Raw genomic sequence first — 27,866 nt, 5'->3', positions numbered from 1 at the left:
GAACAGCTGCCAAATTTTTGTCCTAAGTGAGAGAACACACCCCTAGGTTAGTACTCAAAAGAGGATTTCAAAAGGGGGCAGATTTTATTCGGACTGATAGAGAAGGCATTGCCACCTGGCTTCAGACAGGGGATTTCCGCCGATTGCTTTCTGTTATTTCATTTCTATTCTGCAGTTTGCCCTTCGCTCTTCTCCTGGCCCGTTTCTCTGTAACCATTTACTTCCAGCCAATCAAGAAGTGAAGAGAGCAAAACCGCCCGCCCGCCCGCTTTCAGTTTCCTTTGCTCCGCTGCCTGCCAACCGCAAAGCCGACCGAGCCAGAGTCTCTGTCATTCCTTTCACCCAGCTCAGCTGATCCGTTGCCGCCGTCGCCGCCACCGGATTCCGAAGGCGAAGGACGCGAGGCCGAGAGATATGGACGTGCAGATCGCCCCGCTGCGCGCCTGGGACGACTTCTTCCCGGGCTCTGACCGCTTCGCTCGGCCGGACTTCAGAGACATCTCCAAATGGAACAACCGCGTGGTGAGCAACCTGCTCTATTACCAGACCAACTACCTGGTGGTGGCTGCCATGATGATTTCCGTCGTGGGGTAAGTGGCGTGTCTTCCCGGGGGCGCAGATCAGGGGCAGCACGGAGGGGCGCGGGGTGCGAGCTCCTGGAATGCAAAGACCCTTCACGCCCAGAGCCTGTCCTGGCCACTCTGTAAGCGGCAAACCATTGCAAACCTGCTCGCTGGGCGAGGCCGCAGCCATCTCAGGGTCCTTTTTGGCTTTCTGTACCCCCGGCTGAGACCTGAGGGGGTTTAGGGGCCAAGGGATGTGGGGGTGGGGGTGGGGGAAATTGTCAACTTCGGGCAAGGAAAAATTTGTTTTTTCTTTTTGTGCCTCATAAGGCTCTTGCTGGGGAGGTAGTTGCAGCGCCCTCGTCTTTTAAAAATAAGAAGAAAGAGGAAAGTGGTGTAACCCTATCCTGAGGCCGAATGGGGCGGGCGCCGCCCTAGGAGGCCGGGGGCGATTGGATGTGGACCCAGACTCTGTCTTCTGGGGGTGGTGTTGTAAAAGGGCATCTAATTGGTACGCGCTTTGCAGTTTTTTCCGCCTGGTGTCAGCCACACTGTACAGGAAAGCGGAGCTTGGGTGCAAGAGGATGGGTGTTCTCTGGTGGCGCATCGCCCAGTGTGGGGTAAAGGCTGCCCCGACTCTAAGATAGAAGTCCTCTCGCTTTTTCTTCCAGGAGATGCCAAATGTGGTCACTTTGTCTTCACTGCCCTGCCCGAGGTCTCAGTGTATCTGAAGGCCTTTTCAATACCTGACCAAACCAAAACCACACCCATTGCCATCAGGTCGATTCTGACTCACAGCGCGACCCTGTAGGACTGAGTAGAACTGCCCCATAGGGTTTCCAAGGAGCAGCTGCTGGATTTGAACTGCAGATATTTTGGTTGGCAGCCAAGCTCTTAACCACAGTGGCCACCAGGGCTCCTTAATACTTGATGATAGAATAATGTGTCCTGTGTTCTATTTCACATACACACACACACACACACACGCACACGCACGCACACACACACGCCATGCTTCCCTAGAAATCACCTTTCCTCATAGTTCACTCTTTAAGAGAGGCTTCTCTCACTTTTACAGGGTGGAGGGGAGGTGTCCTACATCTTGCTGATTATCTCCTACACATCTTTAAGGGAAAAAAAACACCCCGAGTTTTTTAAAATGCTCACTGGCCTTTTAAAAAGTGTCTGACATTTCTATTTTAGAGCAGACACAGAGCCTGGAAGAAAGAGGAGAAATCCAAACTTGGTTGAGGGAGAGGGAGAGGGTGAGTATGGTGGTTCCTTCAGTTGGCTGGCTGTTGGTTTATTTATTGAGCCACCTCTCTGTGTCAGGTCCCATGCCAAGGTTGGAGCACACCAAGATGAATTAGACGTGAATGCTGCCCCAGGGGCACGTGGCAGTTGTTGAGACGCTAAAGGAGCAAATACTTAGCACCTAGGAAAGGGAGAGAGCTCATGATTTCCGAGTGTGGTTCACAGTAGTCCCCAGCAGGCAAAAGTGGCAGCTCACTTGTGGAATCCTCATTCTGTGCTGCTTACAGAATTGCAAACTCTGGGAATGGCTTGGTGTGTCCAAGGCTCTGAGCAGACTCTGAATAGAGTGGCAGCCAAAGTAAAATTAGTCAGGGTAGGGCAAGCCTGTTCCCGAGGCAACTATCTTCTGACTGTTCCCCTAATTCTAGGCTTAAGGCTCATTTCCCTCAATACTAACAAATTTCTTTTAAAAAAAAAAAAAAAAAGACGGATTCTGTAATTCTTTACATAGAATTGCCTTGTTGTTTTGCTTTTATTTTTCCTTTCTTTCTCTTCATAAAGAAGTGGGCATCTCACCTGGTGGTCCAGTTATAGGGGGTATTTTCTTGAGGAAACCCCAAAAACTTCGATATGGGGCAAGATCTGACAGGTCTGTCAAATGTACAGAAAACACCAATGCTTTTCAAAGAAGTGTGCTACCCAGATCAGAAACAAGCTCTGGCAGTCTTGCTGCCTCGCTGGAATCCCTTTCTCATTGTGAAGGCCAAGGACCAACCCCTTAACTACTTGTAGCTCCCTGGTTACTGTCTCAGGCCACTGAATCAGGCAGTTTGGGGGCGTTGGCTCTTTCCATTCCCCTTTTAAATAGGAGATGTTGATTGGCAGTGAAATTTTTGAAAGAAAAAGTGAAGAGTAGCCACAAAGTTTTTTTTTATTCTTACCTTTTAAGAACATACAAAAGTTAAAGGCAGTAGTAAAATTTGATTTGAAAATTACATGTGTAAAATACTAATTTCCTTTGTACCCCAGTAAAAATTCCGTGTATAATCTTCAGTTGTTTTCTCTGCGTCTGCAAACACAGTCTGTAGCTTTTTCAGCAAATTGCTCTTTTCTTGCTTTATAATCTAATGATAATAAAAGCAAACACCTACTGAGTGCTCTGTGTGCCGGATATTTGTTAAGTATTTTACCTTCATTACCTCAAAAAACCCAGTGAGTAAACTATTATTATTATTCAATATGAGGCTGAGAGGCTAAATGACTTACTCAATGTCACAGACCCAGGCTTGTGTTCTTAACTACTACGCCATCTTTCTATGAGTCATGAGGTTTAGAATTATAGTCTCTTAAAACAAGAAGAAACCAAATACCTTTAGGGTCAGGGAGCTCAGCTGATTCTTCAACATCTCTCATTCTAAAGAATGGTGGTGTTAGTTGACAGATGGGTCAGTGCAGTGCTGGAGGCTGATCATCTGGATTCTGTACGGGTATCTGATAGTTTCTCATACCTTGGTAGAGTCCATGTGAAAATGTGGTCTGGGTGTTAACTGGGGAAATGACTGTGTTCAAAGGGTGTTCATCAACCAGGAATCTGCTGCTGGTGAGGAAGGGCCTCGGGGGCATTATTGAAGGGCTCTAGCCTCTTGGAACACTCCAGTGTTGATGAAAACTGGCTTGGGTGAGGATAGAGAGGACTTGGTCTTCAAGACTGCAGGAAGGGAGAGGAAAGACCATGGCAGATATAATCTAGGTCCAAAAACACCTGAAGGGGCTGCCTATGTCAAGATGGAGATTAAGAGGGATTAGGATAGAGATACATCTGTGGTTGATCAAGCAGGACCTGCTAACCCATGGTTTGGAGTTTGGTCTTCATCCTAAGAGCATGGTTTACAAGGCAGGTGACTTCCACCCAGTAGGTCTATTGTGCCTTTTAAATGAATGCTAGGTACATCTCTTAGCTAATAGTCCTTTTTGAAGACAGTTGCCATAGCTTCTGGCTTTTAGATTATATAAGGTAGTGGTTACTAGTTTAGCCTTTGGAGCCAGAGAAACTGAGTTTGAATCCCAACTGCAATCGTTAGTTGTGTGACCTTGGGCAAGTTACTTGAACTACCCCATGCCTCAGATTCCTCACCTGTAAAATGAGACTAACAATACTACCTACCTCATAGAACTTCTGAGAGAATTAACTAAGTTAATACAGGCAAGGCTCTTAGAACAGTTCTGGGCTCCTCGTTTTTGCTCCACAACCGTTACTTATTATTTTTATCATGGTTGGTATATACCGAGAAACAGAATGCATATTTACCCTGGCAGCTCCATCCACCCAAACTCCGGTCCTCAACTTCTTCACCCACTCCTGCTTCTGCAAGACTCAGCTTTGGTACCATCCCTTTGAGGGAACAGTCTCCCTTTCTCCCCCAGACCCATGCCTGAATTGGGCCCTACACCTGTGCCTCTATCTTTCCTGATACTTATCGCACAGGCTGTTACATTGTCTATTCACTTTCTCCACTCTGGACTAGGTTTTGTTTGTGATTATTTTCTCTTTTCCTTGTAGTAGCGTGGTTGTTATTTTTATTCTCTGTATCCCTGAGGCTTGCTACATAGCAGATGCTTAGCTGTGGAGTGCAAAGAGTAAATAAGTGAATGTAAAATCCAGCGTGATCACAGGGGCAGCCTTTAACCTATGGAACGGGACAAATGATTTTAAACACATAGCCGCATGCCAGCAACAACATGTTCCTAAAGTGATTCTAACAGATCATTGCTGAAGGCGTTATGCTACGTATCGGTTAGGATTACTCTTTCTGTGTAAAAGTTCATTTAAAAAGTTTATAATTTAAATTCTTCACTAATTTTTATTGTCCTTGTAGAATCTTGGTGAAATACTCTACGGTAGTGTTTCTGAAGAATCCCTGGATGGTGCAAACATTGAGCACCTCCGAAAGGTCATAACCTTAAAAACACTGTGGAGCAGTTCTACTCTGCATACATGGGGTTGGAATCAACTTGACGGAAACTAATAACAACAACATGGTTTCTCAACCTTGACACTATTACATTTTAGACTGGATCATTCTCTGTTGTGGGGGACTTGTCCTGTTTATTGTAGGATGTTTAGCACCATCCCTGCCCTCTACCAACCAGATGCCAGTAGCTACCTCTCCACCTCCCCCAGTTATGACAACCAAAAATGTCTCCAGACATTGCCAAATGTCCCCTACGGAACAAAATCAGCCTGATTGAGAACCACTGCTCTACTGCCACAGAAAATCATAAAGATTCCTCACATCACCACTTATTAAAAGTAAGCTGCTTCATAACAAGTTACAAAAAAAGACTTCTTGGCAATTACATAGCAGAGCAGGTTGACTTGAGCTTCTGCTCCTGACGTTTCAAACATAAGAATGGAGTGGATTTGAACTTTTACACAGTTTTGATCAGCATTGTTGTTGTTAGGTGCCTTCGAGTTGGTTCTAACTCGTAGTGACCCTATGTACAACAGAACAAAACACTGTCTGGTCCTGCACGATCCTCACAATTGTTGCTATTAAGTCTATTGTTGCAGCCACTGTGTCAATCCATTTCATTGATGTCTTCCTCTTTTTTGCTGACCCTTTACTTTACCTAGCATGATGTCCTTCTCCAGGGACTGGTCCCTCCTGATTACATGTCCAAAGTACTTGAGAAAAAGTTTAGCCATCTTCACTTATAGGGAGCATTCTAGCTGTACTTCTTCCAAGACATATTTTTTCATTCTTCTAGCAGTCCATGGTATATTCAATATTCTTCACCAACACCATAATTCAAAGACATCAATTCTTCGGTCTTCCTTATTCATTGTCCAGCTTTCACCTGCATATGAAGCAATTGAAAATACCATGGCTTGGGTGAGGTGCACCTTAGTCTTCAAGGTGACATCTTTGCTTTTGAACACTTTAAAGAGGTCTTTTGTGGCAGATTTGCCCAATGCAATATGTCTTTAATTTCTTGAGTACCGCTTCCATGGGTGTTGATTGTGGTTCTAAGTAAAATGAAATCCTTGACAACTTCAATCTTTTCTCCATTTATGATGATGTTGCTTATTGATCCATTTGTGAGGATTTTTGTTTTCTTTATGTTGAGGTATAATCCATAATAAGGCTATAGTCTTTGATCTTCATCAGTAAGTGCTTCAAATCCTCTTCACATTCAGCAAGCAAGGTTGTGTCATCTGCATATCGCAGGTTGTTAATGAGTCTTCCTCCAATCCTGATGCCCTGTTCTTCTTCAAATAGCTCATATTCTCAGATTATTTGCTCAGCATACAGATTCAATAAGTTTGGTAAAAGGATACAACCCTAACACACACGTTTCTTGATATTAAACCATGCAGTATCCCCTCGTTCTGTTCCAATGACTACCTCTTGGTCTACGTACAGGCTCCACATGAGCCATATTTAAGTGTTCTGGAATTCCCATTCTTCGCAATGTTATTCAAAATTTGTTATGATACACACGATCCAATGCCTTTGCATAGTCAATACGACACAGGTAAACATCTTTCTGGTATTCTCTGCTTTCAGCCAAGATCCATGTGACATCAGCATTGGTATCCCTCATTCCATGTCGTATTCTGAATCCAGCTTGAATTTCTGGCTGTTCCCTGTTGATGTACTGCTGCAACCATTTTTGAATTATCTTCAGCAAAATTTTACTTGTGTGTGCTATTAATGATGTTGTTCAATAATTTCTGCATTTTGTTGGATCACTTTTCTTTGAAAAGGGCACGTATATGGATCTTTTCCAGTCAGTTGGCCAGGTAGCTGCCTTCCAGATTTCTTGGCATAGACGAATAGGTGCTTCAGTGTTGCATCAGTTTGTTGAAACATCTCAGTTGGTATTCCGTCAATTCCTGGAGCCTTGTTTTTCGCCAATGCCTTCAGTGCAGCTTGGACTTTTTCCTTCAGTACTCTCAGTTCTTGATCATATGCTACTCCCTGGCTCAATGTTGACCACTTTTTTTGGGTACTTTGACTCTGTGTAATCCTTCTGTCTTCTTTTGATGCTTCTTGCATCGTTCAACATTTTGCCCATAAAATCCTTCGATATTGCAACTCGAGGCTTGAATTTTTTTTCAGTTCTTTCAGCTTAAGAAATGCTAAACATGTTCTTCCCTTTTGGTTTTCTAACTCCAGGTCTTTGTACATCATTATAATACTTTACTTTGTCTTCTTGAGCTGCCCTTTGAAATCTTCTGTTCAACTCTTTTACTTCATCATTTCTTCTGTTCGCTTTAGCTACTCTACGTATGAGAGTAAGTTTCAGAGTCTCTTCTGACATCTATTTTGGTCTTTCTTTCCTTTCTCTCTTTTTAATGACCTTATACTTTCTTCATATGTGATGTCCTTGATGTCATCCCACATCTTGTCTAGTCTTTGGTCATTAGTGTTCAATGCATCAAATCTACTCTTGAGATGGTCTCTAAATTCGGGCGGGATATACTTAAGGTTGTACTTTGGCTCTTGTGAACTTGTTTTAATTGTCTTCAGCTTCAACTTGAACTTGCATATAAGCAATTGATAGTCTGTTCTGCAGTTGGCCCCTGGCCTTTGTTCTGACTAATGATATTGAGCTTCTCCATGGTCTCTTTCCACAGATGCAGTCAATTTGATTCCTATGTATTTCATCTGGCGAGGTCCATGTGTATAGTCGCTGTTTATGTTGTTGAAAAAAGGTATTTCCAATGAATAAATCATCAGTCTTGCACAATTCTATCATGTGATCTCTGGTGTCATTTCTATCACCAAGGCCATATTTTCTAACTACTGATCCTTCTTCGTTTCTGACTTTTGCATTCCAATCACCAGTAATTATGAATGCATCTTGATTGCATGTTTGATCAATTTCAGACTGCAGAAGTTGGTAAAAATCTTCAATTTCCTCTTTGGCATTAGTGGTTGGTGCATAAATTTGAATAATGATCGTATTAACTGGTCTTCCTTGTAGGTGTACGGGTATTATTCTGTCACTGACAGTGTTGTACTTCAGGGTAATGTTCTTTTTGACAATGAATGCAGTGTCATTCCTCTTCAATTTATCATTGTCAACATAGTAGACAATATGATTGTCCAATTCAAAATGGCCAATACCAGTCCATTTCAGCTCACTATTGCCTGCAATAGCAATTTTTATGCATTCTATTTCATTTTTGACAACGTCCAATTTTCCTTGATTCATACTTCGTGCATTCCATATTCCGATTACTGATGTATGTTTGCAGCTGTTTTTTCTCATTTTGAGTCGTGCCATATCAACAAATGAAGGTCCCGAAAGCTTTACTCCATCCACATCATTAGGTTGGCTCTACTTTCAGGAGACAGCCCCTCCCCAGTCGTATTTTGAGTGCCTTCCAACCTGAGGGGCTCATCTTCTGGCACTATATCAGACAGTGTTTTGCTACTATCCATAAGGTTTTCACGGGCTGATTTTTTTCAAAAGTAGATCGCAAGCTCCTTCTTCATAGTCTGTCTTAGTCTGGAAGCTCTGCTGAAATCTGTCTACCATGGGTGATCCTGCTGGTATTTGAAATACCAGTGGCATAGCTTCCAGCATCATAGCAATATGCAAGCCACCACAGTATGAAAAACTGACAGATGACTTCTGGTGATCCACAACAGCCTTAATTTATTAAATTTGTTTTGTTATCATTCTTTTATTAGTCTGCCTGGGAGACTACTGATTTCACAGGCTTAGTCTTTTTATTTCTTTATAGTATTTTGGTATTTTCTTTTATTAGCTTTGTGCTCAAAAGTTCACTTGCTCTTTAGTTTACTATTATAAAACAGAAATTAAAGGACTTAATACAAAGGGCATTAAGACCTAATGAATGGTATCACTCAAACATTAACTGTGGTTATTGTTGTATTAAATATTAAATTATGAGCATACTTGAAATTCTCACAACTTGTGTATTCTTTTAAGCATAAGTTATTAGATGATGGATACACTTTCATGGTTTTGTCATCATTGCAACTTGCATTTCTCATAGAACTTTGCTTCGCTTGAGGCCTTGAGTTTCCTTTTAGGATCCAGGCATTATCTCAGAAGTGATCGTATCGCTTAAGAGGAGTAGCATAAAAACAAACTGGACAATATGTCTTTTGCTGGAAATGGCTTGGATTCTTTAAATTAAGAAAGGAGCAATGTCTAAGATTGAAGAGTGCATGGCCCACCTTCTCCAGCCTTGCCAGGAGACGTCTCTGCACTATATGTTCTTTTCACACCATACTCAGCAGTAGAAGTCAACACCTTGATTTTCAAAGTAAAAAGCAAAGGCAACACCCAAATGCACTTTAACTTTAGGTACTAAGTACATGATACCTTCTACCGTGGGCAGAAATTTATACTTGCTTAATAGAATGCCAAAAGATTTGAGCAGGAGCAATTTATTCTATTCGAAGTGTGGACCATGGACCAGCAGCATCAGTTTCACCCGGGAAGTTGCTATAATTGAAGAATCTCAGGCCCCATCCCAGACCTACTGAGTCAGAACTGGCATTTTAACAAGATTCCCAGATGAGTCATAGTCACATTAAAATTTGAGAAGCACTAGTCTAATCTGGTTCAAAAGAAACTCTGAGACAATTTAAATAAATCTATCTATATGCCCAGCTGTTGCCTTCAGAGATTCTAAATGTACAGTTCTTGCCTGTGTCCAGGCATCTGTATTTTTTTTTGTCTAACTCCCCAAATGATTCTGATACACACCCCCAGGTTAAGGTTGAGAATTACTGGTCCTATCAAACCCCTCAACCTTCAGAAATATAAAGGTTTGAGGTCAAACGGCTACTTGGAACCCAAACTGCTAACAGTAGCTTGGCTTATTGATACTTTTTTCTTCAAACCATATTGCAAATTTTCTAAGGCTCTTAACTAACCAAATTCTGCTGAATACCTGACTTTCACAACATTTGTATTATTATGCCTGCCTTATTCTCACGCATTCCTCCCTACCATCGGAGTTCATGTTGTCTCACTTGGCCCTAGAAGCACCAACCACACACAGAATTTGCAAGCACATAAATGCCTCTTGTGTCTCCAGCCAGAAAGGGTCATTTATTCTCATTTGTATACATTCATGCCTCCCCCTTAACACAGCACAATGTAGCTGCTGAATGAATGAGCCCATGCTTTCTTGGCTACAGTATCTCTTCACCATGTAGCCTGATAATTCTGCCTGTGTGAGTGCCACCAGAGGGCAAAACTACAGTTGCCACTTGATACTTTCAGTTATTTGAGATGGTAAGGGGTTCCTGGGAGGCTGGTAATTCTAAGTTTGAAAAGAGCATTACTGTAATCTTTTCCAAATGAGTGTGGTCTCATCATACGTGCTTGGCCTCTGACTCCCAGCTTGTGGTATTAAGAAAGGATCAGATCATTTCTACCTTTAATGCTGCAAGGATTAGGAACCAAGTTTCCAGATGGCAGAAGAAGGAAGAGACAAGAGAGTCCTGAGATGCTCTGGATGTGAATGTATTAAAACATTTGCAGATGGAATTAATTGCACTCTCTTTATGCTAGAGCCTAGTTGGAAATGCTTTTGAGATGAGTCAGCATCAACACCAATTCCGCATTACTTTTCTTTGTATTGCTTCATTCCATTACTCAGCAGAGTATGAAGCACTTTCCAACTTTGCAGAAGCTGTGCTAGGAGCTACAGTGGAGAATCAGTCAGCTGTGTTTCCTGAGTGCATGGAGGTTAGAGTCTAGAGTGGCAGCAAAACGACACTGAACACATAATAATTGTTATACAACTATAGCAAGCATACAGAAATATACAGCTATGTAAACACCCATCCTTTTCAACCTAACTTCCCTGATTTTCCCTGTATGTTATGATTCCACATTCCAAAACTTTCAGGTCATGGCAGTCGGGGAGGCATGCAGTATGTAGACAGGTGAAAGGGTTAAATTTTATGCAGCCTCATCTGCAGCTCAGATGTCTTCTCAGTGAATAAATATTTACTGAGCACCTACTATATGCCAGACACTGTCTAGGCCCTGAGGATACAGGCGGGTATACAACTGTACCCAGCCTTCCCCCATCCTCCCAGAATTCTGCTCTTCCTGCCCTCTCATAACCCTTTATCTGCACTTGAGGCAGAGCGTTTAGAATGCTGACATATGTCTTCCGAGATGGGTTATCTGTTTCTTATAAGTACAGAATTGAAGAGATCTATCAACAATCAATAATTTTTAAAAATGTTATTGTGTTAAAATATATAAAACAAAATTTGCCATTTTAACCATTTTTAAGTGTACAATTCAGTGGCATTAATTATATTCACAAGGAGCCCTGGTGGTACAATGGTTAAGCGCTCAGCTGCTAACTGAAATGTTGGCTCCATGGGAGAAAACGCCTAGCAATCTGCTCCCGTAAAGATTACAGCCTAGGAAACCCTCTGGGGCCATTCTACTCTGTCCTATAGGGTCGCCGTGAGTTGAAATCGATTCAATGGCACGAACAACAACAATTATATATATTCACAATGTTTTGCAATAATCACCACTTGTAAAAATGGCGTGGTGGGGACAGCTGACCTCCTGTAACTTCATGAGGGGGTAGAATCATTATCAGCATCAACAGCCCAAAGCTGATTCCTATGAGGCGGAGGTCGGACATGCTTCCACCCTCCAAACTTTTTACCAAGTCTGACACCAGCTGTTCCTCCCACGGCACTCTCTGCTTCTCTGCTGAGTTCCATAATTCACTGCAGTGGCTACACAGATCTCACAGACCATATTCGAGTTTATGGGGTTTATTAGGGAAGTAACAGGTTACAGTTCAGGATCAAGGGTGACTCAGGATACAGTTTTTCGATCAGGACAGCTTCTCAGCTGTGTCCACAGGCAGGCCTCTTCCTGGCCCTCAGCCTCCTGGCCCCTTGGGCCTCTTGGGCCGGCCCAGCCTCTGCCCTACTCGGGCAAGTGTTACAAACTCTTTAGCTTCACTGATAAGTGCCCAAAGGTACCCCACTCCACCAGAAAGCTGAAGGTGCTCAGCTCTCTCACTCCGTAGGTCAGCACACCCCCTGTAACCACCTTATTACATGGACCAGGAAACTCAATGCACCATCTCGCGCTGGTCTCCTGGGCCTCTGCTTTTCACCTTCTTGTGCCATCTCCAGCGTTAAACTCTCTCTTTCTCTCTGTCTCTTGCATCTAGGAGGTACTCAGCACAGGGACCCCGGGTCCGAAGGATGTGCTCTGCTCCCATCTCTTCTCCTTGGTGGCAGTGTGATCCCTTTTGTTCGCCTCTGGGATGGCTCATTTTAAGCTTAGTGGGATGGCAAAACTGACCAGTTCCCTCAATAGAGTTCCATACACCTTATTTGCCTGGTCCCACCCCCACAAGGATGCCAGGCACCTTATTTGCATTATTAGCAAGCTGTCCAATCCCCTTGGTGGGTCACAAGTGCCTTATTTGCATACTTCCACCCAATCATTTAGTAGGATTTACAAGACCATGGTGAGAAAGGCCATATACAGTGATCCATCGTACCAAACTACTATTTATTTCCAAAATTTTTTCAGCAGCCAAAAGAGAAACTCTGTACTCATTAAGCAGAGACTCTTCATTCTCTCCTCCCTCCAGTTCCTGGTAACTTCTAATCTACTTTCTGTCTTTATGCATTTGCCTATTCTAGATATTCCACCTAAGTGGGATCATACAATATTTGCCCTTTTGTTTTCTGGTTTATTTCACTTAGCATAAGGTTTTCAAGGCTCATCCATATTGCAGAATGTATCAGAATGTCATTTCTCTTTATAGCTGAATAATATTGCATTGTCTGGACATACCACATTTTGTTTATCCACATTTTGTTAATGAATACTTGATGGTGGGTCGTTTCTACCTTCGGCTGTTGTGAATAATACTGCAGTGAACATTGGTGTACAAGTATCTGTTTGAGCCCCTGCTTTCAATTCTTTTGGTATATACCTAGGACATTCCATAATACTTTAATTTAAAAAATCTTCAGCTAATAAGGATTAAATTATCTTCTGCTTAAATTATCTCAGTTAATTTATCTCCTGACACTATTATGTAACTTTGTTCTTCTTGACTTCTTGCCCTTCACCCCTTTGTTTTTTAATATTCGTCACCACTTTCAGCATTCGTGTTGTAGGTTCTGCCCTCTTTCCCTAGATCAGGATTTACAGTGTTTCTAGGTTTGTGTGCAAACAAATCAGCCTATTCTGGAGTCCTTGCGCTCTCTCTGAGAAGGTACTAGCTCTCAGTCAGTTTAGGAGCAGAGAGCTCTGTACAGGAAATCCAATTCTGAAAGATGATCTTGACCTATCCACTTACTACCAAACTGAACAGCAATATAGACATTTCTTATTTTCCTTTTGGACAAATTAGTTCTACATTTTATCAATCAGCTTCAGAATACGTACCTTCAACACCATCCTCTGTCTCTTCCAATGAGTTTGGCTTCTTATTTCAGGGAACAATTTCATGCCCATGGTCTTACACAAAACCGACAGGCTGCTTCCTCTTTCTGCAGGCATTTATCTTAAGTAGATAGATTTCCTGGCCACCCCTTCCTCACCCCGGAGCATTTGCTAATAGGCACCGGGGAGGCTGAAAGCCCATTTGAAGTAGAAAACAACTTTCTGTTCCTATTTCTATTAACTTGCTTCATATCCTGTCAGTGCAGCTTCTCCTTGTCTCAGAGGAACAAAAGGGAATACAAAAACTGGGTGATGTTGTCGTTGTTAGTCGCTGAGTTGATTCCATCTCCTGGAGACCCCATGTGTATACAGAGAAGAACTGCTCCATAGGGTTTTCAAGGCTGTGACCTTTCAGAAACAGATCTCTGTCTTCTGAGGCACCTCTGGTTGGGTTTGAACTGCCAACCTTCTGGCTAGTAGTCAGCACTTAATCGTTTGCGCCACCCAGGGTGATAGTGTGAAGTAAATAGACTAGGAGACTTCTTGGAGGAAGGAAGTTTAATGTGTCACCGGGCTCATTAGCATGTGTCTAACCCCTGTCTCATCTCCGCAGCTCTGTAAGGACTTGCTACTTGACAACAATACTTAGTAGCTGTTTAAAAAAATCTAGTCTGCTAAAAGCATTCAGGAGGAAATAGTTTGTAAACAAATAAATGATCTTTCCACTTTAATTCCCCCCAAAAATATTTGTAATGAGATTAACCACGGGTTCTTAATTTTTATAAGCAATGTTGAGCACGTGAGGGTTTGCTGTATCGTTCTCTCCACTTTTGTGTGCATTACGAATTTCCATAATAAAAAGTTTAAAAAAGTATTTGTTGCAGTTTCACCAGAGCCTTGTACACAAACTGTTAATTGACGCCACCTCGCTGTGGGAAGTGTAAGATTGATGGCTTCTAACCCAGGTCTAACCCATTGTTTATTAAAAATAAAAAAAAGCAACAAACAACAAATAATGATTAGCATGATAAATGCGAAAGAAATCATGGAAGTTCATGAGGTATGTATTACTATGAATACATTTAACTTGGCAATTGCTGTGAAGAGAGGATTAGTTTGGATGTGAGTGTTTAGTTTGGTGGTGCCAAGAACGTCAGATGCAATAAATATTCAGTACGTGGCAAGTATGCGGTATCCTAATTCAACTGGTTAGGAAAATCTCAAGGTTAGTCTACTATAACCTTTCTGTGACAAAAGAGACAGTCTCCCATCCCACCTTAACTGCTCTGAGTCTTATCTACCCTACGATCATTAGGTCCAGGAGACACAGGTTCATGTTTTCTCAAAAAACATCCAAAGCCTACATTTATACTTCACAATTAGAATTCTTGCCAGGACGGAAGTTGTGTTTGGAAGCCAAAGTAACCAGAGAAGACTGTTAGGTTTGTCTGAGGAATCAAAGAGGAAGAAGGGCCTGTGGGGACGGGTCTGCTGGGGCCTGAGTCTCCCTCCCAAAGCCTCAGCCTAGGCCAGCAACAGAGCTTACAAATGTTCCTCCTTTCAACAAGCCACACGGCCCTTTCACTCATTTGCTCATCCGTAATAACTGTCCCTTGCATTTGCATAAGGATTTAGATATTTCTTTCTACTTTTGTTCCTTCATTGGTTCCTTTCACACAACCCTGTGAAGGAACAAGGACAGGGACTATTTCTCCAGTAGTGTTTAGCGTACAGTGAGAATAAATGATTTGTCCAAGATAAATCTCAAGTCACTTAACATGTCACCATACAAAGTTGTTGAGCTTATTTGTTGTTAGTTACTGCATGGCGACCGCATGTACAACAGAACAAAACATTGCCCAGTTCTGTGCCAGCTACACGATGGTTGGTCTACTCGAGTCCGTTGTTGCAGCCACTGTGTATTTTGAGTGCCTTCTAACCTAAGGGCTCATCTTCCAGCACAATATTAGAGAGTATTCTGTTGTGATCCATAGGGCCTTCACTGGCTAATCTTCTGGAGTAGATTGCCAGCCCTTTCTTCCTAGTCTATTTTAGTCTGGAAGCTACACTGACACCTGTCCATCATGAGTGAGCCTGCTGATATTTGAAATACTGGTGGCATAGCTTCCACATCGTAGCAACATGCAAGCCAACACAGTATGACAAACATAGGTGGTGGTGAGCTTATTTAAATAACACTAAAATGTGGAGCCCTGGTGGCATAGTGGTTAAGAGCTCAGCTGCTAACCGAAAGGTCAGCAGTTCAAATCCACCAGCTGCTCCTTGGAAGCCCTAAGGGGCAGTTCTGCTCTGTCCTGTAGGGTCGCTGTGAGTAGGAACTGACTCAAAGGCACCTAACAATAACAACAAAATGTGCTAGATTCTTACTTTTTTCTTTCTTTCAACAAATATTTATTAAATACCTCCTATGTACCAGACAAGCCCTAATGGCACAGTGGTTAACAGCTCGGCTGCTAACCAAAAGATCGGTAGTTTGAATCCACCAGCCACTCCTTGGAAACCCTGTGGGGCAGTTCTACTCTGTTCTATAGGGTCGCTGTGAGTCAGAATGGACTCAACATCAATGGATTTGGTTTGTTTGGTACCAGACACAGTGCCAAACGCTGGGGGAAAAATGTCACGAAACCTGCCCTCATGGAGCTTACACTCCTCTAGTAGGGGACAGAGACATTCATCCAATACTCGTTCAGATAAATGTAAAACTGGCACTGTGATAAGTGCTATAAACAAGAGTTATGTGATGTTATGACCTGGTCAGAGAGAGTGGGCAGGACTTCTCTGAGCAAAGGTTGATGAAGCTGAGATTTGAAGGAGGAAAGTGTGGATCAGGTAGAGAGAACAGCTTGTGCACAGGCCTACGATGGCCGGAGGCAGAGTGGGTTCTCGGGATTAGTAGAAGCTCAGAGTGGACGGAGCACAGAGTCAGGAGCAGATGGTAGGAGAAAGCTGACAGACAGGGCTGTTAGCCCATAGGGCTCCCTCATGCCAATCACTAACCAGTTGCTGACCAGTTGACATTGACTCATGATGACTCCACTTGGGTCAGAGTAGAACTGTGCTCCACAGGGTTTCCAGTGGCTGTTTTTTTTTTGAAGTAGATCACCAGGACTTTCTTCTGAAGCACCTCTGGGTGGATTCCACCCTCCAGCCTTTCGGTTAGCAGCCTAGCACTTCACAGTTTGCACCACCCAGGGACTTTACTAATCACTAAAAGCACCTCTTACTCCTGGCAGATGCAGCCTGAGCCAAAGAGCAGGCTTGGCGAGTGGAATGTGGCCTGGATTTCACGCCCCACTTACCCCCTTAGCCAGGCCTTCTGGTTCCGGGTACAAACTATACTACGCAGCTGTGTGCAGTGATACTGGCTGTAGAGGTAGGCAGGGGCCAGACCCTACAGGGCCTTGTAGAATGTGTAAGAAGTTCTGTCTTTCTTCTAAGAGCAATGAGAAGCAAGAAAATGAATGGGTGGATTTATATTTGTAATGATCCCTCTAACTGTTTAAGAACTCCAGACAAACGTCATCAACTTAGAGAGGTCCCCTATGAGCAAGTTATCCCCCCTGCCCTTTTAGTGAGTCAGGCTTCCTCAGGAACCACAATTCCAAAATAGCTTTTGGGTTAGAAAACTGAAACAATGCAGAGCTGCTTAGGAAATAGCTTGCAGCCTCTTTTGTTCTTATTGACATTACAGCATGACAGGGGTTGTCAAATGTGCTCTTGAGTTGATCTGAGGATCTCTGTTTTGATAAACTTTTATTGCCTACTCTGCAATTGGTGATCCATGAGAAAGTTGGACAGTGACTAAGGAAGACTGAAGAAGAATTGGTGCCTTTAAATTATGGCTGTTGGCAAAGAATATTGAACACACCATCGACTGCCAGAGGAACGAACAAGTCTGTCTTGGAAGAAGCACAGCCAGAATGCCTATTAGAAGCAAGGATGGTGAGACTTCATCTCACGTACTTTGGACATGTTATCAAGAGGGAACAGTCCCTGGAGAAAGACATCATGCTTGGTAAAGTAGACTGTCAGTGAAAAAGAGGAAGACCCTTGACGAGATGGATTGACACAGTGGCTGCAACACTGGACTCAAACATAACAATTATGAGGATGGAGCAGGACCAGACAGTGTTTTGTTCTGTTGTACACAGGGTTGCTATGCGCTGGAACCAACTTGATGGCACCTAACAATAACAGCAAAATGAGGTGGGTTTTCAAGATCCCTCCTAGCTTCAAAATTCTGTGACCAAGATTTTGTTTTTTCCTTTCAGCAATGTGTGGTGAAACTATAGATATAGCTAGCTGAGTCACGTTGGCAAGTTTAGGACATACGTCAACACCCAGTGAGAATGCTGAGGGATTTCCCAGGATGATTCTTGGTTGTGCAAGCCAACTGGAAGAATGGGCTTACTTATAAAAGTGTGGGGGAAAATCCCTGAAGCTGATTAACAATATAGAATGGGTTATATTGTGAATTGCTGTCACAGTTACATCCATGGGCACCCTTTCTTCTCTTTCTCCCCCTGGATCCCTTTGTCTATGTTTCTTCACTTCTCTGGGCCTCAGTTTTTTATTTTTCATCTGTATAATGGGGCTAGACTAATTCATCTTTGAAGATTCTCCTTCAAAATTCTGTGTGAACCCCCCCTGAAACTATGGCCCAGGAAGCTCTGTCAACCCAAAACTAAAACCATTCCTGAAGCCCACTCTTCAGACAAAGATTAGACAGGACTATAAAATAAAAAATAATACTTGTGAAGAGTGTGCTTCTTAGTTCAATCAGATACATAAGACCACATGGGTGGCTCCTGTCCAGAGGCAGGATGAGAAGGCAGGAAGGGACAGGAACTGGTTGAATGGACACAGGGAACCTGGGTAGAAAGGGTGAGTGTGCTGTCACATTGTGGGAATTGCAACTAGTGTCACAAAACAATGTGTGTATAAATTTTTGTATGAGAAATTAATTTGAGCTCCAAACTTCCACCCAAAGCACAAAAAAAAAAAAAAAAACCCAATTGTGTAAGTCTTTTTACACCCATAAATGCCTCCACTAGAATTCTTAGCTATTATAAGAAAGGATTTCTTTATTAGGATAGGATAGAATAGAATAGATAGATAGATATGTGTGTTTATTTCACATTAAAAAAATGTATTTAATTTCTTTGGTTTTCAAAACTAGTTCCTATTTCCTCCAAGTTTAGAAAATCTAGTGTGTTTGCTCTGTCTCTCTCTCTCATTTGTGGACTACCAGTAAATGAAACTCCACCCAGCAGAGTCAAGTGACAAGTGTCCACATGCAAGATGGGTGACATATTTATGGAAAGTTTCATCTAAAGGTTCTTGGCACTTACTGTGACTGGTGTGACTAACAGTCCAACTGTTGTTTAAAAGCTTTACGCATCTCTGAAAAGAACTGGTTCCAAAATTCCTGCACTCACTCACTGGAAAATAAAATTAGCCTCTGGAAGTTGGTGTGTGCTTTATTTTTGTTCCAAGGGCAAGCCAGTGCCAGATCACTGGTGTGTATGTTACCATTTCTTAGAATGGAATTGTATTTAAGCATTCTACAGAAGAAAATCATTTCTGCTCTGAGTAACTTTGTTTTTTCCAGCTTGGAAATTTGGTTACTTTCTAGTTCTAGATTGTGGCTGAGAGTGTTGTAAGCTAAAACGAGTTCTATAGGACTCCTTGCTCTGTTCCTTTTCCTGGATCATGAGCAACAGGAACAGGTGAAAAGCAAATTTTTAATTGCTAGAGGCAGGCCTAGGTTTTTCATTCTTCTTTGCTTTGGGCTTTATTTAGACATCAACCTAGATGTCTACTTTATTTGCCCAGAGAAAAATTTAAAAAAAGCTTGATGTGAATTTATTATATGCTTCATGTATTATTATTGTATTCTAGAAAGGACTGAGTAAATCTTTGGTGTTTGCTATTTGCAGAGCTTACACAAAGGAGTTTTCTTCAACTTTAACCCTCGCCCCCATTCTAGTTCTTTGAGTTAATTTTGATCTTTGCTTTTCATCACAGCTCAGAAATGTTTGGGTGGGTTATAGGTCACCATCAAAGACTTCGTAAGAGAGTCCGTTTCTTTCAGGTATTTCCCCCCATTTTGTTGTTCATTTAAAAATACCTATTTTTATTATTCAAGTTATACACAGCCATTGAAAGAATATGAAAATAGAAATAAGCAAATGGGGAAAAACTACCCGTGATCTTACTACCCAGTATAACTACTGCAATCACTTAGTACACTTTCTCCCAGAGTCTTTTGGTGATAGGGATGACATTTATTAATCTGTGAGGGTTTCTGGTTCTCTCCACTCAGTCTCCCCACCACCTGCTAAAGAGAATCTTGCCTTTGCCCTGTCCAATTCTCTCCCTCCCCAGAACCATAAGGAAATTTTTGTCTTTCGCAGACCAATTCTGGGGCATTATATGATCCTAAATCAGGAGGGAGGGTATAATCCAGATAAAATTTAAAAAGGAAAGTGCAGAGAGGCTGCATGGATCCATGTAATAAAGAACTGAGGGACAGAGATGGATGGATGTTGGGGAAAGCTCAGGGTACTGTAGGTTGACTAGGGAGCCCTGGTGGAACAGTGGTTAAGTGCTTGACTGCTAACATAAAGGTTAGCGGTTCGAACCTACCAGCCCCTGGGAGGGAGAAAGATGTGGCAGTCTGCTTCCATAAAGATTTACGGCCTTGGAAACCCTATGGGGCAGTTCTACTCTGTCCTGTAGAGTCGCTCTGAGTCAGAATCGACTGGACAGCAATTGGTTTGGTTTTCTGGTTTGGGTAGGTTGACTATAAGAGGATCTGGAGAATGAGCAGACCACCAAGGTTTGGTTTGGAGAAGCGAGGAACTTTTGCTGTGGTGTTTGAATTGATTTGCCACTAGCGTTCTTGGGGAGATGATACAAGTAAAGATGGACTGTTATATAATTGGCCTGGGCCAAGCCTGGGCATTGGGTTAGGGAGCAGTTGCTTTTATATTTTCTTTTTTAATATGTGTTCATTTTATTTGACTACAAAATAGTATACTAATTATAAAAATTTCTGCTTCCAAGCTGTATAACATATATAAGTCCACCTAACAGAACCTATTGTTATAGCTGCTTTTGTCCACTTCATATATTACAGTGGTAACATCTTACCTTATTATTAAGTAAGGAGCCCTGGTGGTGCACTGGTTAAGCGCTTGTCTGCTAAATGAAAGGTTGGCAGTTCGAACCCACTCAGCAGTTCCACAGGAGAAAGACCTGGCAATCTGCTTCCATAAAGATTACAGCCTACAAAGCCCTATAAGGCAGTTCTACTCTATCACATGGGGTCACTATGAGTCAAAATCGACTCAGTGTACCTAACAACAACAACAGTATATTAATACTTCAACTTTTTTTTTTTTTTTAAATGGCTGTATATACCATAGTCTGGTAAGTTGTTGGCCATTTACATTGTTTGTAAAAGTTTTTAATCATAAATACCGCTGATGTGAATAGTGTTATAACTCAGTCTTTGCATTTTTACTTATTTCCATAGACTATATTCTATGGAGGAAATTTATTGGCTTGAAGATTATAGTCATTTGCAGAGTTTTGATACCTTTTACCAGTGAAATAAACAATTTATTATTGTAGGATTTAATTTCAAATTACGTACTGCTACTCTTATCTCTATTTAATTCTATGCGTTTTTAATAGAAACTTTAAAAATTTTTTCAAAGTATTTTAGCATTGATTATAATCCTTGCTTTTACCCACTAAGGGGTGAAAAAATTTTATCTCCTAATTTAAAATTGTTTAAAATAGCTTTTGTTTTTCAGTGAGCAGAATGAAAGCTAAAATACAGAGGGATTTTTTTTTTTAAAAGAATCTTAGTTACCCTAAATATGAATCTAAATAGAAGTATAAATGCATCTCCTGTTTAATCAGAGAAAGTGAGCTTTTAGTGTCACTTTCTCTTACCCCATTTCCCCCCACCCCTCATTTCCAAATCAGGTATAGTGATATTCAAAGCATGATGAAACCCACTGACCCTCTGTATCCTTCTCAAGTAAATTGCTCTTTAGTCTTCCATGAGAGTAAAAAGTCAGTAACTCATGATATCTGAGGACTGACCCCAGACACTTTGTTAAGGGTTTTATGATGCATGTGGTGGAGTTGGGGTGGGGTCTGCAATGCCTATTATTCTTACTTGTGAAATATTTAGTAAAGATTTCTGTTTCATAATGCATTTCCTCCATTTTCAACCACAGTGCAATTGCTATTAAAATAATAAACGTCTTCGGCTCACGTAAGAATAACCTGGAGGCTCTGTGCTTGGAAATCTCAATTAATAACCCATTTTCTAATGATACTTTAGGCTTTTTAAAGAAGTGCAATGGACTCTGTGCCAGGAATGATAAACTTAAATGCCTCTGTGGACCAGGCAGGTTGTGAAAGAGAGTAATGCAGGACAGCTATTAGAAAAAATGATGAATGGCAGCTCCCTCTGGGCCTCTGTGAGGGAGGCAGTAGAGAGTAGTGGGGACTGGGGCTAAATGGAGAGCGTTAGTTCTATGTGAATGAGGCAGGGGCTTCAGCCAGTTGTTGACAGGTGAGAAAGTGGGCCCAATGTTGCTAAATTTTCTTGTTGCCAAGACAATTAGGAAATAGCAGGTTTTCACTAAATAGACGATAGATGAGTGGTAACTTTGGTGAAGGGTAAGACAGTACACAATGCTGAGGGAGTCAGCACAACTTGACCAAGGCAAGGTCATGGAAGCTTCATAGATACATCCAAACTCCCTGAGGGACCGAATTACCAGGCCGAGGGGTGGGGAGCATGTTTCAGGGGACATCTAGCTCAACTGGCATAAAATAGTTTATAAAGAAAATGTTCTACATCCTACTTTGGTGAGTAGCATCTGGGGTCTTAAAAGCTTGTGAGCTGCCATCTAAGACACTCCACTGGTCCCACCCCGTCTGGAGCAAGGAAGAATGAAGAAAACCAAAGACACAAGGGAAAGATTAGTCCAAAGGACTAATAGACCAGAACTACCACAGCCTCCACCAGACTGAGTCCAGCACAACTAGATGGTGCTCGGCTACCACCACCCACTGCTCTGATGGGATCACAATAGAGGGTCCCGGACAGAGCTGGAGAAAAACGTAGAACAAAATTCTAACTCACAAAAAAAGACAAGACTTACTGGCCTGACAGAGACCCGAGAAACCCTGAGAGTATGGTGCTGGATACCCTTTTAACTCAATACTGAAGTCACTCCTGAGGTTCACCCTTCAGCCAAAGATTAGACAGGCCCATAAAACAAAACAAGATTAAATGGGCATACCAGCCCAGGGACAAGGACAAGAAGGCAGCTGGGGACAGGAAAGCTGGTAACAGGGAACCAAAGGTCGAGAAGGGGAGAATGTTGACATGTTGTGGGGTTGGCAACCAATGTCATGAAACAAAATGTGTATTAATTATTTAATGAGAAACTAACTTGCTCTGTAAATCTTTGTCTAAAGCACAATTAAAAAAAAAAAAGATAATGTCAAATTAAAACAAAAATACCAAGTTTAAGATTTTTTTTTTGGTACACATTGGGATTTGAGTAAAAGTTTTTTAAAACACTGTAAAGACCAAACAAAAATATGACTGTAACCTGAATCTGGCCCAGGGAGGCTACTGTGTAACCTGTATTCTATATTCATCTATGATGGTGCCTTCTATGAGGATTTAAATAAGCCCTCAGAGCTAAGATAATCCAACCTAATGTGTACTAGAGCCCAAAATATATGAAAGCTAAACATAACCCCTCCAAAGAATCCCGAGCGTTTTAAAACTGTGGACCTCTAGTGAGATGAACTGAATAATTTGCTGTGAGTCAAACTGCCTGAGTATGAATCTTACTTAGCTCCACCATTTTCTAACCTCTCTATGCCTCCGTTTCTTCATTTGAGAAATAAATTAATAGTATCTGCCTAATAAGGCTATGAGGATTAAATGAGATAATTTAGATAAAGTGCTTGGTAAGTACCCAATAATTGTTTTTATTCCTCTTCCTCCTCCTCTTCCTCCTCCTACTGATGCCACTGACTGCTGCTGATCTAGTTTCTCTTTTTTCCCACATTCCAGGTTCTTGAGTCCCTTCAACATGATGCTTGGAGGAGTTGTGGTGGTGTTGGTGTTCACGGGGTTTGTGTGGGCAGCCCACAATAAGGACATCCTTCGCCGGATGAAGAAGCAGTACCCCACAGCGTTTGTTATGGCGGTCCTGCTGGCCAGCTATTTCCTCATATCCATGTTTGGGGGAGTCATGGTCTTTGTGTTTGGCATCACCTTTCCTTTGCTGTGTGAGTGACCCTAGTTTTCCTTCTTCTTCTGTCAGAGCAAATGTGGGAGCAGTTGTTCGATGGGAATTACATCACCTGTTTCGCATGTGTGTGGACATCTCTGCAAAATTAACAGAATTTTCTAAAACAACAGCTCAAGATCTAATAGTTCATTAATTCCAGAAATACTTGTTGGGAACCTGCTGTGGGCCAGACACTCTTATGGGGACACAGCAGTATATTTAACACATTAAAAATGCCAAGATCCCACAGCAGGAAAGTGGCATAGTCTGGATTGGACCCCAGATTTGTCTGATAGCAGATTTTCTGTTCTCATACTTTTAAGTGCCATTCTTATTTTTCTGACACAGAAATGAATTTATCTGTCATTTGGAAGTAAACTATTTGCTTTCTATTTGCTCTGAAGCTCATAATTAGTGTCAAGTAAGTCTTTAGGAGTAATTAACCCAGAATATAGATACCAAGTACTCTGATTTTGGTGATGAAAACTAGATATTTTCTAAATTTTACATGCAGTGTTTACTGAGGCCCCAAACACTTGAAGCCTGAAATAGAGATCAGATAAAATTCCAGCCTCATCAGCAGATAACTGTCTAAGATTCTGCTATACTAAGTGACAGAAACATCCCTTTAACTTTTCAGTGTGTTTGACTTGTGCATTTATTCCCTTAAATGAAATTATTAGCTTGTTTTGGGGTTTTGTTAGATTAAGCCCAGAATATTTATGGATGACTCCCACATCTTGTTGTAAAAAGATTTGAATCAGCAAATTTAGCCTTTTGGAAATATTCTTTGGTTTTTCCTTATGTGCTAGAGGTTTGGTATTTCGATGATTCTTTCGTGTTTAAATACACAGCTTGTTTACTTTAGTTCCCTTCTACATTGGCGCCTGAGCCAGGGCAGTGTAATGACATGTGTCATAGGTAGAGAGTCAGGGGTCCTGATTTCTATTCTTAAATTTGCTGGGAACCAGCCATGTGATTTGGACCAGCCATCCACTATAGGCTGTAGTTTACTCATCCGTAAAATAAAGAAATTAGACATCAGTGATTTACAAACCTTAATGATTATGTGAATTATCCAGGACTTTTTTTCAACTTTTTACATGTCCAATTCAGTGACATTAGTTACGTTCATCATGTTGTACAGCCATCACCATTATCTGTTTCCAAATTTTTCCATCACCCTTAACAGAAGCTCAGTACTCCTTAAGCAGTTACTCCCCTTTTCCCCTTCCTCCTACCCCTGGTAGTCACTAATAGACTTTGTGCATTTGCCTATTCTAGATATTTCATATAGGTGGGATCACACAATATTTGTCCATTTGTGACTGACTTATTTCACTCAGCACAATGTTTACAAGGCAAGACACTTCTTAAAAATATAAATTTCCCAGCCACGTGCTCTGGAGATGGTGATGCTGTGGGTCGACAGTACTGCCCAAAGCACCTGTCTTTTGGAAAGCTCCTCAAATGTTCCGGATGGACGGGCAGTTTGGAAACCACCAGATAGAAAGCAGATGAGTGTTTCTCAAATTTAGGGTCCAAAATCACATACAATCAGAATCATCCAGAGTGATTATTAAAATTAGACATTCTTGAGCCCTACCTCAATCTTCAAAGTCTGAATGTGAGGTGTTGAAGCCCAGGAATTTGCCGGTGTAACAGGCTCTCCAGGTGATTTGTACGTATATCTAGTTTGAAAACCACTAGTGTTGATCACCTGGGTGGTCTGTTTAAAATACAGATTCCCAGGCCCATCCCTTTAAGGTTCTGGTTCAGGAGGCCCAGGAGAGGAGCCTGGGAATTTGTTTTTTCATGAGAAACTCTGGTAATTCTTAATGATCAAGCAAATGTGGGAAACACTGGACTAGATAAGTTCCATAAAACTCTTACATTTTTATCTATAGATCTATACCCAACACTTTAGAAAACTGCCAGTTAGGAAGAACCTTATAAGTGGTCTTTGCCTGCATGCCTCCTGAAGCCAGTTGCCATCAGGTTGATTCCCTGACTCATGATGACCCATGTGTTTCAAAGTAGAACTATGCTCCATAGGGTTTTCAATGGCTATCAGCTTTCAGAAATAGATTGCCAGGCCTTTCTTCCAAGGCAGCTCTGAGTGGACTCGAACCTCCAACCTTTCAGTTAGCAGCCGAGCGCATTAACCATTTGTACCACCAAAGGACTCCTCAGGCCTCCTGAAGGGAACAAAATCCAGGTAACCCCTGAATTGAGCAAAAGTCCTTTTCTGGAAAACCTTGTGTAAGTCCATTTTTATGTAGATTGGATACACACTGATTCCTTTTCAATTTCAGGGCATTTAAGTAGCATCTGTAGGGTAATCATGCCAGTGCGTGAAGGAGAGAGCCATGGCTGCCAGATTATGGTCCTTCCTGCTGGACACACCTTTTCCTTCCCATACCAAGAACACTTTATGACTTTGATGAAAAGCTTTATATAAAGTCCAGTTTGCATAAGCCAAGGATCTAGTTGAAGGCCTGGATCAATTACAGAACCAGATGGAGCTACAGTTAACTGAGGCACTTTACCAAAAGTGGAAAGAGGATGTGTAATGTTGATATGGAAAAAAACAGCTGTTTCTTTGGTGCTAACCATGTCCCATTTCCCCACAGTGATGTTTATCCATGCGTCTTTGAGACTTCGGAACTTCAAGAACAAGCTGGAGAATAAAATGGAGGAAATAGGGTTGAAGAAGACACCAATGGGCATTGTCCTGGATGCCCTGGAGCAGCAGGAAGAAAGCTTGAGCAAATTCACTGACTATATCAGTAAAGTGAAGGAGTAAGTTGCTGGCCTGGTGATAGGGTCACAGCAGAAATTCAGTTGCAGTTTGCTCTTGTCCAGATCTACTTTCTGTTTGTGTATTTGAAACGGGAGGTGCACGTACCATCCGACTATCTATGGCAGCATGCATGTATAGGCCAAGCTATCGATCTCTCTGATGTTACAGAGACAAGGACGCAGAAACAGAAAGAAAACCACCCCGCAATTTTGTCTGAAGTTTCAGGTGTGTTTATGAAAACTGACAGGAAATGGATCACCCTTATTTCTTTAAGGAAATAAGAGAAAAGGAAAGAATTGTGACTAGTATAGCAACAATGCTGTTATAGGAAAAAAGTATTTGTCAAGTGCCAGCAATGTGAGTAAACGAAAGGCTGATAAAGTAGATGATGTTATGCATTAGCCTGTTTCTAATCCCCTCCAGCATCCCTCTCCCATAAGGATTTCCTAGGCTTGTAATGTGTGGGGTCTAAATTAGTTTTTATTGGTATTCTTTGAAAATCAAAGGTGATCTCTGTCACTTTGCCATCTGTTTGACGTGCAGTGGAAACTGGATAAACCAATTTACACTTTGTTTACAAATATAAAGATTGCTGTTTAGTAGAATATTTTGTCAAATTTTTTGTAAATTTTTGAAATACTAGTAATATGTTTTCACCAGCGGGTATATCTGTTGCAGACTTAATGTCACCTTCTTTAAGGAGGTTACGCTATGTAACCTATATTATTAAAAAAAAAACCAATAAAATAAAAGCTTGAGTTCTGTTGATATTAGACATTTTTGTTGTTATAATGGAAAAAAAAGGTGTCTTAGATAATGTTTCACTTATTTGTTTTCATTGTTTAGATTTTAACTGGAACATTTAGAAAAAAGGAAATAAATGTGTGTTTGATTAATTCCTTGGGGCACAAAGAGGACAATAATAGCTGATCTTTTGAAATCTGAAAAGCATGTTTAGATGACTGAGCAAAAAGACTTTAAAGAATTAAAATGGGAATGATGACCAGCTTGTGCAGTTCATAAAAACTTTAGGTATGATTGTTATAAGCGTATGCTTTTATAGATAGACATTAGAGTCAAGATAGCGTGGATTTACACGTTCCATTACTTTCTTCTCTTTACTTCCCATGTATTAGAAATAGATCATAGGAAATGTTTTGCTTGCCAATTTAGTGACTTCATAGAAAAAGTAGAAAACATTCAGGTTTCCCTAACATTGAATTGTGCAGATAACTGGAGCTGTATTTACTTAAAAAACTCTCTGTATGTTCTTAGAATAAGAAGCAACAGCATATGCTGCTCCTAATTTTTCTTGCATTTTAATTTCTCAGCCAACCTGCAACCTTCATCTCTACCCATTGATATCACCACAACTTCCCTGACATGGTCTAGAATCTGTACGCTTACCCAAATACGAAGAATAAAATTTATCAAAGGTTTTTT

General features: G+C 41.5%; 1 protein-coding gene and 1 long non-coding RNA gene across 2 annotated transcripts; one reads left to right on the top strand and one right to left on the bottom strand.

Annotated features, from left to right (window-relative positions):
- Positions 1-282: 282 nt before the first annotated feature.
- ARL6IP5 (ADP ribosylation factor like GTPase 6 interacting protein 5) lies at positions 283-27,866 on the top strand. The gene is made up of 3 exons (XM_004372720.2): positions 283-590; positions 23,401-23,618; positions 26,254-27,866. The coding sequence occupies exons 1-3, from the start codon at positions 415-417 to the stop codon at positions 26,424-26,426; spliced, it is 567 nt and encodes a 188-aa protein (XP_004372777.1). The 5' UTR covers positions 283-414; the 3' UTR covers positions 26,427-27,866.
- Positions 2,273-5,345, bottom strand: LOC111819894 (uncharacterized). The gene is made up of 2 exons (XR_002823454.1): positions 3,188-5,345; positions 2,273-2,941 (listed from the first exon to the last, which is right to left on the bottom strand). It is a non-coding gene; the product is annotated as an uncharacterized LOC111819894 (long non-coding RNA).

Source organism: Trichechus manatus, unplaced genomic scaffold (assembly GCF_000243295.1).
Source record: "Trichechus manatus latirostris isolate Lorelei unplaced genomic scaffold, TriManLat1.0 scaffold00020, whole genome shotgun sequence".
In the NCBI taxonomy this organism is placed as follows: domain Eukaryota; kingdom Metazoa; phylum Chordata; class Mammalia; order Sirenia; family Trichechidae; genus Trichechus; species Trichechus manatus.
This window is presented reverse-complemented; position numbering and strand designations above follow the sequence as displayed.